The sequence below is a fragment of the Patella vulgata genome, chromosome 2 (assembly GCF_932274485.2).
Source record: "Patella vulgata chromosome 2, xgPatVulg1.2, whole genome shotgun sequence".
Lineage (NCBI taxonomy): Eukaryota > Metazoa > Mollusca > Gastropoda > Patellidae > Patella > Patella vulgata.
The window spans coordinates 11,925,725-11,947,537 of NC_065880.2; the positions used below are offsets into that span (position 1 = coordinate 11,925,725).

At 36.3% G+C, this 21,813-nt stretch overlaps 1 protein-coding gene across 1 annotated transcript in view; it reads left to right on the plus strand.

The window, feature by feature from the left end:
* The window catches only part of LOC126809697 (phospholipase D1), a 39,907-nt gene that overhangs the window by 410 nt on the left and 17,684 nt on the right, over nt 1-21,813 (plus strand). The window contains exons 2-18 of the mRNA XM_050534425.2: nt 1-183; nt 925-1,078; nt 1,760-1,888; nt 3,334-3,436; nt 5,340-5,405; nt 6,292-6,449; nt 8,113-8,265; nt 9,235-9,384; nt 9,759-9,842; nt 10,860-10,941; nt 12,541-12,654; nt 15,271-15,410; nt 16,356-16,443; nt 16,865-17,595; nt 17,983-18,169; nt 18,424-18,503; nt 20,195-20,352. Coding sequence (XP_050390382.2) covers nt 12-183; nt 925-1,078; nt 1,760-1,888; nt 3,334-3,436; nt 5,340-5,405; nt 6,292-6,449; nt 8,113-8,265; nt 9,235-9,384; nt 9,759-9,842; nt 10,860-10,941; nt 12,541-12,654; nt 15,271-15,410; nt 16,356-16,443; nt 16,865-17,595; nt 17,983-18,169; nt 18,424-18,503; nt 20,195-20,352 — 2,749 coding nt within the window. The 5' untranslated portion in view covers nt 1-11. The remainder of the gene's footprint in view (nt 184-924; nt 1,079-1,759; nt 1,889-3,333; nt 3,437-5,339; nt 5,406-6,291; nt 6,450-8,112; nt 8,266-9,234; nt 9,385-9,758; nt 9,843-10,859; nt 10,942-12,540; nt 12,655-15,270; nt 15,411-16,355; nt 16,444-16,864; nt 17,596-17,982; nt 18,170-18,423; nt 18,504-20,194; nt 20,353-21,813) is intronic.

Genomic DNA, 21,813 nt, shown 5'->3' on the forward strand with positions numbered 1-21,813 from the left:
AAAGTGAAGAAATGAATCAGTCCGGTGCTGAAAATACCACACGAAGCTTCCTGCGATCAGTGTCTGTGATATCGGAATATGATGATGAAGATGAATTTTCAGTTCTTTCTGCGATCGATGAATATGATACAGCAGATGGTGACATTCAAGATTCAAGATTCAGTGCAAGAATGCAATCTTTAAGTAGGTGTCCATGGTTATGAATTAGAGATGGCACAATTTTTAGCCAGCATTAATAAAAGTCATTGGAAAAGCTTCATAAATTTTTTAAATAATGCAAGTAATTATGTCAACATATACTTTCCATAAGTATAGTACGAACCTGAAAGTCAAATATATTACATGTACCTGCAACAGGTAAATTTAAATGTTAGTAATTTCTGATGTTCCCCGTGAGTAGTCATAACTTTCCGTCAATAAACAATCTGTGACATCATTTTAGTCCTTCTGCTCATAGAAATATAGACTAGGATATGAGCAAAAGGACAAAAAAGACGTCACAGATTGTTTATTGATGGAAAGTTACGACTACTCACGGAGAATCGCTGAAATTACTAATGTTGTTCATTCAAACATTGGTGAAACATTATTATTGTTACATTACCAATTGGCCGAGAAAGTTCATCGTGATGGTTTTCCCTTGCCAGTGGTGCAGGACCTGACACGGACAGCTGTCTAGTCATTTGGATGGGATGAAAAACGAGGTCCCGTGTATACATTGCTATGCTCGTAAAATTTCCCTTGGAAGTTGGAATTCGATATAAGAGTAGGCCATGGTGCTGCTGCCCAGGCAAAATTTCCCTCATAGCACACTGTATGGCTTATGCCCGTCTTTATTAGCCCAGTCGGAGCAGAACAATAGGATTTTAAACCCCATTTCATATCATTACATTTACTTTCACATCTATTTCAATAACATTACAGACGAAGATGAATTAACTTTGCCTTTTACATCAACTCAAAAAGAACCGAAAGAGTTTGATACAATCCGAAACAACTGTTGGATTCCCAAAGTTCCAATTGAAGTTGAAATAACAGGTTATGAGCGACAAGGAACCCAGGTTCTAAATCCAAACTTGTAAGTATTCAGCCCAGTGATGGGATTTCAAAATTTTTCTCGTCGAACATTTATACCGAAAATAAAGGGACATAACTCTTATCATATTTTAAGCAGGCAGTTTTTAGACAACACACAAAAATAACGTGTCAACAAAATATTCAAATTCGTACGTGTATAGGCGGTATAACACGATAAAGACCTTGATCACTTAATTACCTAATCAATCCATCCTATTATAAACGATAATCGGGTCGAGTGGTAGATATACACTCAGTACACTATATTAATTTTGGAATTTTGAATATTATTCACCGTACCTTGATGTCCGATTGGGCATATTCCTGGTCGGACAATTTAGGACGTTTGGAAAATAGCGTCGGACATTTCCGGAATATACAGGCGAAATCCCATCACTGATTCAGCCCTTTTTCACTGCTGTTATAATCATTTAATAGACTTTAGTCATAATACTAATACTATCTTTGAATAAAATTTTCCATTTTACAAGCACCTGTGGTCAGAATGAGCAAAATTAGTGATAGTTTAGTGAATTTGATAGTATGCTTAAAATGTAATTACATGTTTCACAAGGGTGCCTATTTAAGGGACAAGTTAAACTATCCAATATCTCTGTCAAATGTAAAATATTAAGCTTTGAGTAGTATTGCTCTTAGAAATAAAAATCTCATTTTTTTTCAGATATAAAATAGTGGTAAAACATGGAAATTTTACCTGGGTTGTGAAAAAACGCTACAAACATTTTAGACAGCTTCATGAACATCTTTTGTTATACAGAGCGAAACTAAGTATACCAATGCCTACAAAAACGTAAGTACTGAATGTTGCATCTTAGCTAGTGAGGTAGGGGGTACGATGGCTAAGTGGGTAAGGCACTGGCTCGCTAGCCTGGAGGTCGGGTGTTCGATTCCTGCATTGGCTGAGAAAGTTCATCCAGATTTTCCCCCTTGTCAGTGATGCAGGGCGCATTGGCTTGCACATAAAAGATCCCTTGACAGTTGGAATTCGATATAAGAGTAGGCCATAGTGCCGCTGTCCGGGCAAAATTTCCCTCATAGCACACTGTATGGCGTATGCCGTCTTCATTAGCCCAGTTCGGAGCAGAAAAGTAGGACGTTAAACCCCATTTCATTTTCATTTCTTAGCTAGTGTGTGTAAATTGAATTATTTTGGGGTTTTCCTTATGTACATATACCAGTAGTGGTACCATGATGGCCCAATATATCATTTTAGTTGGGAAAAATAATCAGTTGTGTGGCAAATAAATAAAGCGAATTTAAATTAGGTGCTATACATTTTCATTATGGTTGAGTAAGTTACATGCTGTACTACTGCCATTCATGCTGTATTAATGTCATTAATGTTTCACTACAGCCAATCATGATATACTACTGTCAGTCAGGCTATACTACTGCCAGTTATGTTGTACTACTGTATGTCATGTTGTACTACTGCCAGTTATGTTGTACTACTGTAAGTAAGTCATGTTGTACTACTGTAAGTAAGTCATGTTGTACTATTACAAGTCATGTTGTACTACTGTAAGTAAGTCATGTTGTACTATTATAAGTTATGTTGTACCACTGTTAGACATGTTGAACTACTGTCAGTCATGTTATATCGCTGCCAGTCATGTTGTACTACTGTCAGTATTAACTGTAAGGAGACAGGAATTTTATTTTGATTATGTAACATGTGTAATTCTAGGGAGGGGAATTTTGCCCAAACAGTAGCATTTATATCTACTCTTCTTGAAATTTGAATTGTTAGAGTTTCTGTTAGGATTTAGGAGTCGACAAATGTGTACATTGGAAGGACTTAATGTTGTTTGTTGTTTCCGCAAGGCAGTACTCTCCAATTCTCTAATAGCTCATTCACAAACCTGCCGGGGGGGGGGGGGGGGGGTGGATGGCCGAATGGTTAGCACGTGCATGCTGTATCATAAGGTCTGTCATTGAGTCAACGGGCGTGGTTTCGATTCCCCGGTTGTACGTGACAAGGAGTAGGGTCGCCTGTCCAACCTCGTTGGTTTTCTCAGGATCCTCCATTTTCCTCCCACTGCTAATAAAGACCCCTTATGCGCAAGTAAATTATTGAAATAAAATTAACTATATGTTAGTCCCGAAATGACCTAGTTTGTGTTGAGTGGACCTCTCTCTCTCTCTCTCTCTCTCTCTCTCACTCTCTCTCTCTCACACAGAGCTGCCATGTAGATTATATGAATTTGATTACATCTGTTGTTGATATTTTTACAGCCATAAAGATAAGAGAAAGACGTTTAACAGAGAAAAATTAAGTATGAAGTTTCCTTCACGACCTGAAGCCCTTGTACATCAAGATAGGTTACGAAAACGAATGGTAATATTTCTTTGTCATTCTAGATCAATCTATATCTTTTATATAGATGTTGCACATTGATATTTATATTCAAATAAAAAAAAAGTAATTAAAGCGATAATTTCTTATTCTCTAAGAAAGTTAAAACATAATAAATTTCTATAGCTATTACTTAAAGATACATTATGGGAGATTAGATAAAGAGCTGGCAGTTCTCACTATAATAGTTAAAAACTAGATACTGTAAAGGCAATTTTCTGAAAATTTCACAAATTGACCCACTATGAACCAAGATTTTTTCGATTGAATTTTCCGCCTAGCCTCGATCATCATTACCAAAGTTGGTAGGATAAAAAACATAGTCTTGATTATCCATTTAATGATTAAATTATGAATGGAAGTCGAACAGGAAAAGTGGACCCCATTCCAATTAAACATCGCAGGCTAGCGATGCCATCGAAAGTTAATTATGGTCTGGATAAGTTAATTAATGTCTAATTAATAATTTAGAAAACATTTCAGGCCTAAAGAAAGACCTGCAATAGGCAGATTTAGCTCTTGCATAATGTATGTTTAATAGGTTGTTAAATCACTACTATATAATCATAGGAATCATTCTAGCACCTAACAAACATTCTGAAATAATTTCTACTCACCAACAGTATTTGGAAATTGTATCATTTCTTTTCACTGGAGAACTAAGTCTAAACAATGAAAGAGGGGGTTGTCTCGATTGTCAAGGTCCATGGTGAAACAAATAAGGATAATGTTGAGTGAGACTTTTCAAACCTGCACATGTGATAATAACACCGTAAAAAGTAACGTTGGAATTAAAAGTAAATGAAATGGGGTTTAACATCCTACTGTTCTGCTCCTACAGTGTTCTATGAGGGAAATTTTGCCCCGGCAGTGGCACTACGGCCTACTCTTATATAGAATTCGAACTGCCAAGGGATCTTTTACGCGCACGCCGATGTGTACACGGGACCTCGGTTTTTCGTCCCATCCGAACGACTAGACAGCTGTCCTTGTCAGGCCCTCCGTCCTGCATCACTGACAAGGGGAAACCACGCTGGAAAATCTGGATGAACTTTCTCGGCCAGTGCAGGGATCGAACACCCGACCTCCAGGCTGGAATTCAAAAGAAAATGATATATTTACCAATTTCTCAACTGAAAGAAGTGAATTATAGAATTTAGGATTATTCTTTAACAAGGTAGAACTGTGTGTATAGATGCCATGTATTTTAGGACTTTATTTTAGTATATTTTAAACATATGACTTAAAAAAAAAAAGCAATTATTACTTTAAATAGCCTGTTTCATACTTTATATTTTAGCAGATTAAACAATCAATTTGGGGACCCTGCGGGACTATATCTTATCAAGACTATACTTATCGTTGATGCCATCCGGTTCAAATGTTCTTAAAGTATGAATCCATTTGAATTCATTGGCTTTTCTCATGTCATTGTTTTTGCCGTTATCGTTATCTGGGTCTTAAAAATCTCTATAATTTTAATTATACCATTTCTACTTGTCCTTTAAAATTGTGGGGGGGGGGGGGTGAAGGTGGATGGCCAAGTTGTTAGCATGCGCGCGCTGTATCGTAAGGCCTGTCATTGAGTCAACTGCCGTGGTTTCGAATCCCCGGTTGTCCAACCTTGTGGGTTTTCTCTGGGTCCTCCGGTTTCCTCCCACTGCTAAAGACCCCTACGCACAAGCGAATTATTGAAATAAAATTGAACCACGTGTTAGTCCCGAAATGACCTAGTTTGTGTCAAGTGGACGTTAAACCCCATTTCTCTCTCTCTCTCCTTTAAAATTGAATTGTGACCAGTTTTAGCCTGTTATGTCTAATGTCCGCTTAGTGTTCCTTTATTCTTTCTCCTACGTATTGTTTTCATTATTTTTATATTTTACAGGAATTACTACAAAGTTATTTACAGAATTTATTGAAAGTTCGTTCTTACCGAGAACATAATGAAACGGTAGGTATATCACTGTCAATAATTCTGTAAGCTCAGAATAGATCCTTGTATATGAATATTATTGTTAATGTTCATGAACTTCAGTTTACTTCATTAGAAATACATATTTCAAAGACTGTGACAGATAAACTTCATACTATAAGTACAAAAATTGGTAAATGAATCAATTTGCTTCTTTAGAAACACATACATGAAGGTTTAGTTAATTGAAGAAATTAATACTCTAATGAAATTAATGCAAGACGTGTGAATTTCAATATTCATTTCTGCTCTGTAACCGTGAGCCACGATGTCGATTTATTGGATTTTATAGGTTATTTTGTAGGATGAAAATCTGCCCCGGTTAAAAATTTTAGGTTTGTAGATAAAGCCAGCATTGAAATAAATGTATATAACTAAGTTTGTGTTTTCCATTGTCGACACAGTAAGCCCAAAAAGAAACTCTAAAATTAGCAAAAAACCTGACTTCTACTTAATCTTTCAAAATGAACGTTTAATGACAATGCTTATCAAAATATATCACCAGAAGATATTCTCCATCCAGACCCCAAAATTCTCAACCTTATAAAACTAGGTCAGTTCGAGTATCAGTCATGCCACAACGGTTTAGAGATTATGAAACTTAGTGAACTTTATTCAATTTAATTTATTTTATCAGTATTATGTTTTTATTATTTTATTTTTCTGTAAAAAAGGAAGATGTTATATCCTTGCCATCCGTTCCAATATTATATATTTTTCTTATATATAAAGTAGTCTTAGTTCCGGTCACCTTATGTTGTATGGCCCATCAAGACATAACAGGATCAACCTAATTCAGTACTTTATTTTGACCTAAGTCAGACTCAAATAGGGAGAGAGTGTATAATGTTTTCTTTTTTATTAGATAAAGTTTTTTGAAGTAAGTCCACTGTCATTTGTGAGTATACTGGGTTCTAAAGGAAAAGAAGGTATAGTAAAGAAGTGTTCTGGTGGTAGAAGCATTAGTATCGGTTGTTGTGGTTGTCTTAGAAATTTACATGTCTTTGGTACATGGAATAAAAGGTATGCTCAGTCGTTCTTACTATTCTATACTTTCACTCTTGCTCATAATTATAATAAGCTTTTCCATATTCATTAGCGAGACACAGAGAGGGGATTGGGATTTAATGTCCATTTGAGACAAACTAGGTCATTTTGGGACTAATATATGGTTCAATTTTATTTCAATAATTCACTTGTGTGTTGGGGTCTTTAGCAGTGGAACTAAACCCGGAGGACCTGGAGAAAAACCCACAAGGTTGGACAGATGACTCTACTCCTTGTCAGGTACAAGCGGGAAATCGAAATCACGCCACTTGACTCAATGGTTTCACGAGCATGCGTTAAACCACTAGTACACTGCATGGCGTATGCTCATCTTCAATGGTCCAGTTGGAGCAGAACAGTAGAATGTTAAACCCCATTTCTTTTCATTTCTTTTATTAGAATGTCAGGATGAAACCTAATTGTCTCCAAACTGAATTAGGACCCTTGCATTCATTGACCAGCATTTTTGTGGCAAGCCTTTTATGTCAAGATTATAGGCAATGAAACATTGGGCTGACCCTGAGAAATAAGCTTGGAATGCTGTGATTCACTGCCAAATTAGCCATTTACCTAATATCTATTTCAATTTCCTATGTAAACAAATTGAATGTGCATTTTAAGATATAATGTTTACTGGGGCCTTATTCACTAAATCATAAACTAAAATATTTTGAGTATTCAGCATTTTCATTGGTTAAGAATTAAAATCCTGGTGTAAATTTGAGCTTTTAACCAATGAAAAGGCATCCTTCTTAAAATATTTTAGTTAAAATTTCCTGGATAAGGCCACTGATCAGTATATACACTGTAACATTGATATCGTTAGCTAAGCAACAAATAACTGTTATAAATGAATATGTATAAGACACTAGAAGATCAAAGACATCATTTTATATACAAAATGTGTATTAGTTAGTTAAAATTGTTAGTAATCAGGCAGTAGTCATTAAGTAGGTGTTAAAACTAAGACTATTGAATGATATACACCTCTACTGTCCAGGTTTGTGTATTCAATAGTGATGGGACATCAGTGTTATAATTAGTCAGCAGTGAATATTTGCTAGGCCGCTACAATCACTGATAAGGATGACATTGGTGCGACTTAATGAGCCACAAATATTAATTTTTTTCCTCGGACAAATTAAATTATAAAACATTTTTTTATGTATTAGAAAAATAAATAAAGACGTTTGAAGTATTTGTAGGTAAAAATGATGTCCTATTTAGTGTAAATGGGTATTAAAATGAGTAAAAGGCATCATTCGGCCCAAACCAGTAGCGTCTTATGTAAACAATGCACGCACCATTGAGCCAATGATTGATGCCACGTGATGTGACGTCTCGTGTTTAAAGCAGCCATCTTTTACAGAGATATTAGAAGACTTTCGTAATCCTCTGTGAAACAGATTGCTTTTACACCAGTAGTGACATCTTTTACAGCTAGTTACACACCTGCTAATTAATGACAACTGTATAATTTCTAACCACTCTCTCTATACACACTAAACATTAGTTTAGAATACTGACCACTTATATTATTAAATGACAAAAATTGTCATTACTTAAAGGGTTAGCTTCATTAGTCAACGGTATAAGCTTACCAGTGATACATAGTTTGTAATTGAATATATTCGTTTAGATGGTTGATTGTAAAAGATTCCTGGTTAGCCTATATAAGACCAGAGGATGGACATATCAGTGATGTTTTGTTAATGGATTCTGACTTTAGAGTACAATGTGGAATGGCATCTTCTGGGGCACCCCATGGTGTTCTTATCACAACACTTCAAAGGTAAATTAAAGAGCAAATGTAGTTTGAATGCATCTAATGTTAAATAAATAATTTCAATAATTATTAATTATTATTATTACAGCATATTTATTGTGCGCCCTTTCATATAACATGTTCAGGGGCACTTTACAAAGTGACAATGTAATCATAAATAAACAGAGTCAGTTAAAAGCCTGGTTAAATAAATGTGTTTTAAGTTGTTTTTTAAAAGAATATAGAGATGTACAACATCTTAAACTAAATGGTAGATTATTCCATAAAACAGGTGCTTGATAACTAAAAGAGCGCTGATCATAAGAGACTAGTTTAACAGTTTGGGGCTTTAAAAGTAGTTTATCTGATGTATGTAATGTTCGGCCAGGTGTATTGTGTTCAGTAATAAATTCAGATATTTATAAGCAAAGTAAATTAGCAAGCTTCAGGTAGCTTCACACCTGTTTTAATTTGCTGTCTTCAGTACACTATGTATTGTTTAAAGGATCGAGAGCGAGACATTAAGTAACATATTGAAACCACACCGAGGGCCGTGAGGCCCGAGTGTTGTTTTAATATATTACGCAATGTCTTAAGTTGGAGACCATTAAACAACTTAAAATACTAACTCTGCACTTACTTTTACAGTAAAATGCTTCACGCAATTCCAATATTTCACTAGTATAAATAATGTACGATTGGCAAGTTGCCCGTATATTACATTGTATTTGAAATAATATACGCCAACATCAAAGGATGATGTCACATCTGTATTTTAAGAAAGGCTATGACTGCAGATTCACACTGTTGTGCAATTGTTTTAATAGATTTGACTCCTCAAAATTTAAATTAATTTCTGAATATAAATGCATTTTTCACAATGACTACAGAACCAAATTACTTCATTTGAATTTTACAAACTTATTCGAAATGGAGTATAACCAAATTTGAGTAAAATAACATTAAAATAATTAAGTTTTATAATTTGTCTTATAGAAATTTACTAATAAGGTGCTGGACATCAAGAAAGGCCAGAGAATGGGCTCATCTTATTAAAGAAAAGGCCAAAACAAAAGCTGATGAATATACCACAGTTAACAGATTTCAAGGGTTTGCTCCAGTACGAGATCCGTCCTATGCTCATTGGTAAGTTTTTAGTCTGCCATTGATTGCGGGGGGGTTGGATGGTCGAATGGTTAGCATGTGCGTGCTGTATCATAAGCTCTGTCATTGATTCAACTGGCGTGGTTTCGATTCCCCGATTGTATGTGACAAGGAGTAGAGTTGCCTGTCCAACCTCGTGGGACGTTAAACTCTCTCTCTCTCTCAAAAATATTTATTTGTTTTATTTAATAAAATCAAATCTCAAAATTTAATGTTGATGAAGCAACAATTATATTATCTTAATGATAGATGTTTGAGCTGCCACTGACCTACATCGAATGGTTAAATAAAGTGATGAGAATTGCACCAAAGACAATTTGGACATATTATATATTAGATGTTCAATCTATTTATAGGTTTGCTGATGCTGCATCATACTTTGAAGCTGTAGGAGATTCTCTAGAGAAAGCCAAAGAAGAAATATTTATTACTGATTGGTGGTATGTTGATTTAAATGTGCGAGGTGGAGGGGGGGGGGGGGTGTTGAGTTGAGTCAAGGAGTAGGTTTCCTGTCCAGCTTCATGGGTTTTTCTCCAGGTTTTCCCCCCACAGCTAAAGACCCCTGCCAGCAAGGAAATTATTATACTAAAATTGAATCATTTCTCACTTTCTCATTTGAATATGAGACAATAAAATATTTTAATATAAAAACAAAGTACTTGAAATAAACAAAACAGTTCTGGGTTATGTTATATTTTTGTTTTTTTCTTTTTATAATCTGGGATGTTGGGTGGGCGAGTGGTTAACGCATGCACATTGGATATGAAGGTCTGTCATTGAGTCAAGTGGGGTGGTTTTGATTGCCCACTTGTATGTGACAAAGAGTAGGGTCGCTTGTCCAACCTTGTGGGTTTTCTGTGGGCCCTCTGGTTTCCTCCCACAGCTAAAGACACCTACTCGCAAGCAAATTTTTGAAATAAAGTTGAACCATATGTTAGTCCCCAAATGACCTAGTTTGTGGTGAATGCATGTTAAACTCCATTTCTTTATCTCTATCTTTTTAAATTTGGCAGACTGTAGCTAAAGTCGTACGATGATGATATATTAAAAGTTAAAATTATGTATTAAAAGCTGAAAAACGATTTTACTCAATAGATTATTACATTATGTGAAATACTTTAATTTTAAAATATTAATATTTATAAACAATTACAAACATTGAAACTGAACAATTCAGAATCTCAAAGTATGACTTTTACTAGATTAAGAGTGAGATCTGACTTTGATGTCATTTATTAGAACAAATCAATCTGAACTAATCAAGTCTGGTTAGAAATTTGTAAATGCATGATAATGACATGAAACATATATTGTCACAATATCACCAATTTATATTTCATATTTGATGTGAAATTATTAGAACAAATCAATCTGAACTAATCAAGTCTGGTTAAAAATTTGTAAATGCATGATAATGATGTGTTATAATCTCATATTTGATGTGAAATTATTAACAGGTTAAGTCCAGAGATCTATATGAAGAGACCAATAACTGAAGGTGATAAATGGAGATTAGATATGATATTAAAGAGAAAGGCTGTAAGATATTATTATTATTTGTAACATGGACGGGAAATCTTCCTTTGTTCTTTTTGTTGAATAAGCAGATTGTTTTCCCTCTAGTAGAATGGGTGGAGCTTAACCGTGCAATAACTAGACTTGTAACATGGACAAGAAATCTTCCTTTGTTCTTTTCGTTGAATAAGCAGATTGTTTTCCCTCTAGTAGATTGGGTGGAGCTTAACCGTGCAATAACTAGACTTGTAACATGGATGGGTAATCTTCCTTTGTTCTTTTCGTTGAATAAGCAGATTGTTTTCCCTCTAGTAGATTGGGTGGAACTTAACCGTGCAATAACTAGACATGTTCAATGTTATTGCACACTTTTGCTGGTTTACACTAGTTTTAGTAGAAATCATATAGAGAAGTGGGGTGGGTTTTCTGTGCAATAACAATAAGCATGTTGAGCAGTTGTCAATGTTACAAGTCATTTATAACACGCTTCATTCATTAACCGGTTTAACCTTCGGACTCTGGTTAAACCTGTTAACTCATGAAAACCGTGCTATAAATATAACTTATGAATCTTTAATAAAGGAGTTATATAACAAGTTAGTATTGTATGAAATACTTGCTAATGTGATGAATTATTGAGAAATTTCTCAGTAGCATAACTTTTGTGTTTCGTGGAAACAGATTTTGCTTCCTTTTTTTTTTTGGTATTCAATTATTACTCAGGCAGATAAACAATTAAATCTTTATTTATGAAATTTTATTTTCTTTCATACATCTAGAACTAAGCGTATAAGTTTTCAGCCTTTTGATACTTTGATTGTGTTGTGGTAGTTTGAAAAGGGTCTCAATTTATGTCCACTTCCTGCAGTGCAGTTCCAGGATTTTCAGCAGATAGTGACTATTCATGAGCACCGAAAAAGCAAAAAGCAAACAAGGGGGAGGCTAATTGGGATGCTTGCAGGGCGGATCCAGGATTTCCAGCATATATTAAAGTGTTGTAGTGACTATTCACAAGCGCCGAAAGAGCAAAAAGCACATAAGAGGGAGAGGAGGGGAGCAGAAGATTTAGAAAACTGGAACACTGTGGATGCCACTTCTTATTATTACATGTCCAACACCTACTAAATTGAACCTGGATCGGTGCCTGGCCTGATACTATTTGCTATACAGTTTATAACAATTACGCCATTAGTAATGGTTATTGATTACCAATACATGTCCCAAGGGTGTGGAAAGGGTTGGATAGCCGGATGGTTAACGCGAGCGTGTTGTATCATTAGGTCTGTCATTGAGTCAACCGGCGTGGTTTTGATTCCCTGGTTGTACATGACAAGAAGTAGGATCGCCTGTCCAATGTCGTGGGTTTTCTCCAGGTCCTCTGGTTTCCTCCCACTGCTAAAAAAATCCCTACGTACTAGCGAATTAATGAAATAAAACCATATGTTAGTCCTGAGTTGAGCTTTAAAACTGTCTCTCTCTCTCTCTCAAGAGTGTGGAATATTTATAACTAAGTTTTGTTGTTATATATTGTAGGAAGCGGATGTTAATATAACTGAGTTTTGTTGTTATATTTTGTAGGAAGCGAGTGTTAATATAAGTAAGTTTTATTGTTATATATTGTAGGAAGCTGGTGTTAAGATCTATATATTATTATATAAAGAAGTAACTATGGCTCTAGGTATTGACAGTGCTTACAGTAAATCAACATTACTTAGTTTACATCCCACTAATATAAAGGTATATTATATATTTCTTACTGATTATTTTAAGATATTTCTTAATGGCCTTTTATGCTGAATGCAATCACTGAATCATTGTTCCTACTGAAAGCGGCGATGTGTGCAGAAATTTATAGAAGTTAACACCACATTGAAAATTTGACCATGTAAACCTTTGACGGGCTATACTACATGTATATACCGGAAAACACTGGAAAACTACCGGAAAGCACCATGTTATACTGAATACCAGAAAACAACAGAAAAACACTAAATACCAGAAAACACACTAAATACTAGAAAACACCCTAAATAGGTAACCTGGAGAAGGGCTATACTATAAACCGGAAACTAACCCTAACCCAGGCACACAGAGGACCAGGGTCCAGGTTACCTATTTAGGGTGCCAGTCTCCGGGTTACTTATTTAGGGTATTTTCCGGTATTTATTGTGTTTTCCGGTATTTATTGTTTTTCTGGTGTTTTCCAGTATTCAGTATAACATGGTATTTTCCGGTAGTTTTCCTGTTGTTTTCCGGTGTTTTTCAGTATATAGTATTGTCGCCTTCGACCTTGCCCTCTGATAGGCTAATGAAAATTATTAGCAGCAGTTAATCAATCACGTTCGCATTTGTGTTCATTATAAACACTTTATTTACAGTACCTGTGTATTATTTATTGTAGGAAATTCAGATTGTAAATCTTTACAAGATCTGTAATATATATACTAATGTCCAAAAGAAAGTATACACACTAAAAATATGACCAAGTTTTGTTTAAATCAAAAAAATGTGATAAAACTACACTGAACATGTCTCGGGCGTCCAAACTCAATATTTCTAAGTAAATAAAAGGCAAAACAAATTGACATTGTACCAAAATAACGCATACAACGGAAAAACGACATTGTTTGAAGCAGGACGAAATGAACAGTGTATACTTTCTTTTGGACATTAGTATAATTATGGTTTGTTATTGTACACCTCATTGATGGTTTAATATTATTTTGTATCATTGACTAATACTGATCACTTATTAACGCTTACTTCTAGTTCTTTAGATATATAATTAATCATGGCTTCCGTTTACTGTAACTACTTAGGGTTTGTCATCATCGCTTTGATCAGTGCTTGTTATATATAATGTCTATATTTATGGCTTCTTTTTACTGTATATGGATGGTTGGATGGCTGGATGGTTGGATGGCTGAATGGTTAGCGTGCGAGCTGTATCATAAAGTCTGTCATTGAGTTGACTGGCGTGGTTTCGAATCCCCGGTTGTACGTGACAAGGAGTAGGGTCGCCTGTCCAACCTCGTGGGTTTTCTCCGGGTCCTCCGGTTTCCTCCCACTGCTAATTAAAGACCCCTATGCGCAAGCGAATTGTTGAAATAAAATTAAACCATATGTTAGTCCCGAAATGACCTAGTTTGTGTCGAGTGGACGTTAAACCCGATTTCTCTCTCTCTTTACTGTATATAAATACTTGATGTTTTACGATATCACCTTAGGTGGAAGTGGACGTAAAACTCTAGAAACGAACGAACCAACATATATGTTGTCATTTGATTGATAAAGACGAGAGTATCATCGTTGAAACGTTGCATGTTAATAAACCAGTAATTGTTATTCCATAAATAGTTTTAGTGTGTAATATATATATACTGTCAGTGTTTGTCTGTTCAAGCATCAAACTTAGTGGGGGATCACGTGGCTAAGTGGGTAAGACGCTGGCTCGCTAGCCTGGAGGTCGGGTGTTCGATCCCTGCATTGGCCGAGAAAGTTCATCCAAAATTTCCGGCGTGGTTCACTCTTGTCAGTAATGCAGGACAGAGGGCCTGACAAGGACAGCTGTCTAGTCCTTCAGATGATACGAAAAACCGAGGTCCAGTGTATACATTGGAATGCACGTAAAAGATCCCTTGACAGTTGGAATTTGATATAAGAGTAAGCCATAGTGCCGCTGCCCAGGCAAAATTTCCCTCATAGCACACTGTATGGTGTATACCCGTCTTCATTAGCCCAGTATAGGAGCAGAGCAGTGGGACGTTAAACCCCATTTCATTTCATTTCATTTCGAACTTAGTGAATGAAGAAAAGAAAGAAGTCTAGGTTGTTAGCCATAATGAAACTAATTTATTTCATTGTCAGTGTTTGTGTTAGTCTTTGATAGATCAAAAAATGTAAAATTTATTTCAATCCAATTTTTTCAAAATTGTTGATCTTTTGGCACAGATTATCCATATTAAAGATGATGTAAATTATATTTAGGACACCTGTAATAGATTCATGTAATACTCTCTCCATTATAGCCATGGGGTGGATCGGTGAATAGGTCTTTGGCTCATTAACCAGAATTTTCCAGCGTGATTTCCCCTTGTCGGTAATGTAGGACAGAGGGCCTAGCAAGGAACGGTGTCTAGTCATTCCGATGGGACAAAAAACCATGGTCCTGTTTAACAGAACCCTTGACAGTTGTAATTCAAAATAAGAGTAATCCGTAGTGCCGCTGTCAGGCTATGTTTCCTTCATAGCACACTGTATGGCATAAGCCCATCATCATTAGCCGAGTCGGTGCAGAACAGTAGGACGTTATTAAGCACCCATTTAATTTCATTTAATTTCATTTCCCAACAGATAATGCGTCATCCAGATCATATACCAGGAGGAGTATTATTGTGGGCTCATCATGAAAAAATGGTAGTAATAGATCAGAATGTGGCATTTATAGGTGGAATAGATCTGTGTTATGGTAGATGGGATACAGCTGAACATAAGTATGTAGACAAAAACATTATTCACAGATTTTGTATTTTATTTGATTTTATATCAAAACTCTTACTTAAATTGGGGGGGGCTTGGTACCTTATAGTGTTCATTCATCAATTAATAAAAGATACATTATGGGAGACAAGATAAAGAGATGGCGGTTCTCGCTATAATAGTTAAAAACTAGATAGTGTAAAGGTAATTTGCTGAAAATTTCAGTCAAATTGATCCACTATGAGCTGAGAAAGAAGCGGGTGAAATTTTTGCATAGTCTAGGTCATCATTACTAAAATCATTAATATAAACAGCATAGTCTCGATTATCCACTTTTTCTGATTTAATTATCAACGGCCGTTAGCGGCATATAGGAATCTAATTCAGCCAACATCGAAGGCTAGCCTTGACATCGAGAGTTTATTATGGTCTGAATAAGTTAATTAATGCCTAATTGATAATTTAGATAACATTTCAGGCCTAAAGAAAGACTTGTAATAGGCAGATTTTGCTCTTGCATAATGCATGTTTAATAAATTGTTTTTATAATGATTAATTATATAGATTATATAGATACGTGATAAGGTCCATTTATCATTTGATAAACTATACTAGAAAGAACAAATATTGTGGTATTTAGGTGTATTAGCCACTAGATGGCCAGGATTGTTGAAGACTAGCAGAATGGCTAATTAAAAACAGCAATCTTCCATTTCACTCAATTCCATAAGTCCATATCTAGGCTCAAAGAACTTTATTAATAAAGGGAAGTAACTCAATAACTCAAAGAACCCAAGAAGGCTTTGAACCACTATTTCTTAATAATATGAATAACAGAGTATATGACAATATTACAAAATTTGTTACTTTATATTGTATTTAAGAACTTGGAGGTATGTTTTTTATGAACATGGCTACTATGATTTTTTAAGAAACTATTTTGATTTGTTTTCATTCAGATTGAAAGATCTTGGTAGTATTCAATTAAAAAACACCAAATCACGAGAATCACTGAACAGTGCACCAATTGAGTCTGTCACAACAGAGGTGAGTACAGTTTTCTTTATCTTCTAATAACATGCTATACAATGCTGCAAAATTCCATATTTGGAGCCACGGTTCTATCTCAGAAGGTTGCTCTGGATTCCCCTTGCTAGGGATGAAGAATTGGGAGCGTGGCAAGGAACCTTATTTGGTCTACCAACCATAGGTCAATAAACAGACAGAATTTGATGGATATTTTGACAATGGTTATGATTTTACCAAAATATCACTGTTTTTATGTATAAATATATCATTCACGTTCATTAAGTAAGTGTGATTTGACTCTATAGACAGAGTGAAGCAACAATTTTTCAAAGACCCAATATTGTCTTAAGGACCAAAGTGCTACATATGTTTCATCTATTTATTTTGGGACTGAGTCAGGAACATCAGCCTTACTGTTTGCTTCCTTTGATTGTTTCAGACTACTGTAGACATGAACCTATCTAGAGATTCAGTAGATGCCGTGGAACCAAGTGATATATCAATCAATGTTACACCCCCTACACCAGACGGCATCGATATCAACAAGAACAAAGAAATATGTGATAATTCTACAAAACATTCCCATACACCTCCATCAACAGGCACAGAAGAAAATGCTGCAGATAAATTTTCAAATGCTGCCATGGCCGTGATGAATAATTTACAAAATGATACAACAGATAAAGTCGATAGTCATAATAGAGTCTCTGACTCGGAAATTGGCTCATCTGCCAGAGAAAATAAAAATGACACAGAAGTTGGCTCATCCGCCAGAGAAAATAACAATACCACTGAAAAAGACAGCAAGAAAAACAAACAACATTTGTGGAAGTTGAAAGCTGAAAAAGAAGGACTTCACTTTAATATAAAACCCACTGGCTATAACGCCTTAGATGATATCATACCCAGTTCCAATGACAAGAACGTCCAGGCCCAAAAAATTGTTAGTTTAAATAAGGAACAGCAAGGCTCTGGTGGATCGGGACAAAAAGGAAATGAACATGCTAAAGCTGATAAAACAAATAGTGGTGGGAGTCATACTTCATCACAGAATTCACAGAGTGACTTAATAAGAAAGGCAGCACAGTCAGCACAGTCACCACCATCATCACCATCTGCTAGTAGCACTGGAATGGCAGCAGTAGCTAGAACTGATACTATGTTAAATAGGTAAGACAGATAATGACAACGATTATAATGATATTTTTTTATTAAAGGGGCATTATGTAAGATTTAGATAAAGAGCTGGCCGTTCTCGCTATAATAGGTCAATAATGGATAAATTTAGAATCTCCTACAAGTATAAATATAATTCTTTGCTATAGATTTCACTTTTACTGAACCTGATTACATTACGGCGTAGTGATACATCATTTTTTGACTGCAATTCAACCATTGCAAAGTCCTTCATATTGAAAACCGTCGCCGTCATCTGTAACCCAAAAATCTTTTTGGGCATTTCGAATCCGATCCCCTAACTGTTTTTGAGCCCGTACGCCTATGTTTTTAATACATAATCAGTATGATAATGGACTGTTTGGTTTCACTTTCCTGCAGGTTGAAGAAGCAAGAACATGATGGTGATAGTAGTAGTGATGATGAAGAAAGTAATGCCAGAAAAAGATGGAAAATGGTTTTAAATATGAAGAAATTTCAGTCATCAACAACTCAAGATGGAGAAGAACAAGAAACAATAAATGAAAAATTATTTTTAGATGATAAAAAGTCAAGCAAGTCGGCTAAGGTATTAGTTGATATTGAACTATCTCTTTCTAGCTCAGTGATGGGACTTCGCCTGTATATTCCGGACTTGTCCGATGCAATTTTCCGAACACCCAAAATTGTCCGACTGGGAATATGCCCAATCGGACATCAAGACATGGTGAATAATATTCAAAATCTCAAAATTAATATAGTGTACTGAGTGACTATTATTATAGTAACTAGGTATATTCAAGATAAAATGAAAGTCAGTGATAGATGTGATTTATTCTTCAGTTTGCTCATTTAGTTGATAAACTAAGGGAAAGAAGAGGAAGTATAGATCAACCAATGACCTTACTAGAAAATAAAGATAAGTAAGTTATATTTTAATTGTCAAAACAGGGGCCCCTTAGACCGCCCCCCCCCCTAACTAGGGCTCCTTAGACCACCCCTAATCACCTTAACTAGGGCTCCTTAAACCCCACCAAACCACCCTAACTAAAGGTCCTTTGACTATCCCAAACCACCCTAACTAGGGGTCCTTAGACTGCCTCAAACCATCCTAACTAGTGCCTCTTAGACCGCCCCTAATCACCTTAACTAGGGCTCCTTAAACCCCACCAAACCACCCTAACTAAAGGTCCTTTGAATATCCCAAACCACCTTAACTAGGACTCCTTAGACCATCCCAAACCATCCTAACTAGGGTCCCTTAGACTGCCCCAAACCACCATAACTAAAGGTCCTTTGAGTATCCCAAACCATCTTAACTAGGGCTCCTTAGTCCATCCCAAACCACCGTAACTAGGGCCCCTAAGACTGTCCCAAACCACCATAACTAGGGCTCCTTAGACAGCCCCAAACCAACCTAACTAGGGCTCGTTAGACAGCCCCAAACCAACCTAACTAGGGCTCCTTAGATCGTCCTAAACTACCCTAACTAGGGCTCCTTAGACCATCCCAAACCACAGTAACTAGGGCCCCTTAGACTGCCCCAAACCACCATAACTAGGGCTCCTTAGACCGCCCAAATCATCCTAACTAGGGCTCCTTAGATCGTCCTAAACTACCCTAACTAGGGCTCCTTAGACTGTCCCTAATCACCATAACTAGAGCTCCTTAGATCATCCCAAACCATCCTAACTAGGGCTCCTTAGACTGCCCTTAATCACCCTAACTAGGGCTCCTTAGATCGTCCCAAACCATCCTAACTAGGGCTCCTTAGACTGCCCAAAACCATCCTAACTAGGGTTCCTTAGATCATCCTAAACTACCCTAACTAGGGCTCCTTAGACCACCATTCTACTTGTAATAGAGAAAGGGGGCCATGGAGGTCGGGTGTTCAATCCCTGCATTGGCCAAGAAAGTTCATCTCTATTTTCCGACATGATTTCCCCTTAACACTTAACAGTGGTGCAGGACGGAGGGCCTGACAAGGACAGCTGTCTTGTTGTTTGGATGGGACGAAAAACTGAGGTCCCATGTATACATTGGCATGCACTTAAAAGACCCTTGGCAGTTGGAATTCCATATAAGGGTAGGTCATAGTGCCGCTGCCTTGGCAAAATTTCCCTCATAGTACACTGTATGGCGTATGCCTGTCTTCATTAGCCCAGTATAGGAACAGAACAGTAGAACGTTAAACTCCATTTCATTTGTAATATACACAGTAGCTAAGTGAGTAAGACGCTAGCTCGCTAGACTGGAGATCGTGAGTTCGATCCCTCTGTGTTTGCCGAGAAATTCAACTTACGAAAAACCGAGGTCCTGTATACACATTGGTGTGTACGTAAAAGATCCCTTGGCGGTTGGAATTCGATATAACAGTAGGTCATAGCGCTGCTGTCCGTGCAAAAATTTCTCCCTTCTAACACACTGTATGGCATATGCCCATCTTCATTAGCCCAGTCGGAGCAGAAGGGTAGGACGTTAAACCCCATTTCAATTTCATTTACTACTTGTAACAATGGCAAAATGATGAAAAGCAAATCGTTATATATCATGTTAAAAATGTAAAAAAAAAAATATTGAAAGAAAGGTAACTTGGTTATATTTTTCGATTTAGACAGAAGATGGCAGAAACAAATAAATCTATGCAAAGAACCGACAGTGAAACAAAAATAGATGAACTAGGATTGGTTGGTTCGACTAAATTATGGATTGGCAAAGATTACGTCAATTTTATCTACAAGGATTTTGTTCAGTTAGATGCCCCTTTTACGGGTAGGTATTTGTGAAAAGTATGATTCCCATTCCCTTAGCTGTTGGACTTTAAAGAAGACTAAAAAGAAGTGCTGCTGCCTGGATAAAATTCTCCCACTCAACGAATACCTGACAACTCATCCCAAAGACAACTCATACCAATATAAGTCAACTCATCCCAAGTCAGAAGACAACTCATCCCAAGATATTAGCTATACAGAAACTCATACATAAAGATAAGGATATGTCATATTCTGACGAATTTTTATCAGACAATGATATGGAGCCAACATTTTCAGTCACATGTATGGTTCAAAGAAGGAATTTAAACGTGTACGCTATGATAAGTATACGGAGCACCCAAAAGTTAAAAGAATATCCATTTTATTAAAACAACAATATCAATTTTAAGATAACACATTTTTATAACAAAATGAGAATGGTCTGAGTGGTCTTCAAAGAAAGCAATTGTATTAAAAACAAATATAACTAGCACTTATATTTGTTGGGATAAGTTGTCTTATATCTCGACCCATGTTTTAAAGTTGGGATGAGTTGTCTTTTAACTTGGGATGAGTTGTCTTGGGATGAATTGTCTTTGGGATGAGTTGTCTGTACACCCACTCAACATTACTTAATTATGTAACCCTTGACATGAAAATTACCTTCTGTTAGTCTCAAAGTGACCTTAGTAAAGTTTCTAGGTAGATTATACAATATAATTACATCTCTGTGTCAAATCTGTTATTTTTCATATAGAGAGAGAGAGAGAAATGGGGTTTAACGTTCACTTGACACAAACTAGGTCATTTCGGGACTAACACATGGTTTGATTTTATTTCAATAATTCACTTGCTCGTAGGGATCTTTAGCAGTGGGAGGAAACCGGAGGACTCGGAGAAAACCCACGAGGCTGGACAGGCGACCCTACTCCTTGTCACGTACAACCGGGGATTCGAAATCATGCCAGTTGACTCAATGACAGGCCTTATGATACAGCATGCACGTGCTAACCATTCGGCCATCCAAACCCCTTTTCATATCGAAGGTGAGGGGTTGTGTGGTCGAATGGTTTAACTTGTGTGCACGTTGCATCATAAGGTCTGTCATTGAGTCAAGTGGCAAGGTTTCAATTCCCTGCTTGTACGTGACAAGGAGTAAGTTTGCCTGTCCAACCTTGCTTGGTTTCTCCTGGTCCTCGGGTTTCCTCCCACTACTAAAGACCCCTACACACAAGTGAATAAGTAAAATAATATTGAACCATAGTTAGTCCTAGGTTGTGTTAAGTGGACATTACCCCCTCTCTCTCTCTCTCTCTCTCTCTCTCTCTCTCTCAGGTAGTTTATACAATATAATGTCAACTCTCTTTTTTTAAATCTGTTATTATTCCTTTGTTATCTCTTAGTTTAATTGTTAGTTGGAAGTATATTTTAGTTATAGTAACATTTATGATTTATTTTTGCATCATTTTTAAAACTAAGT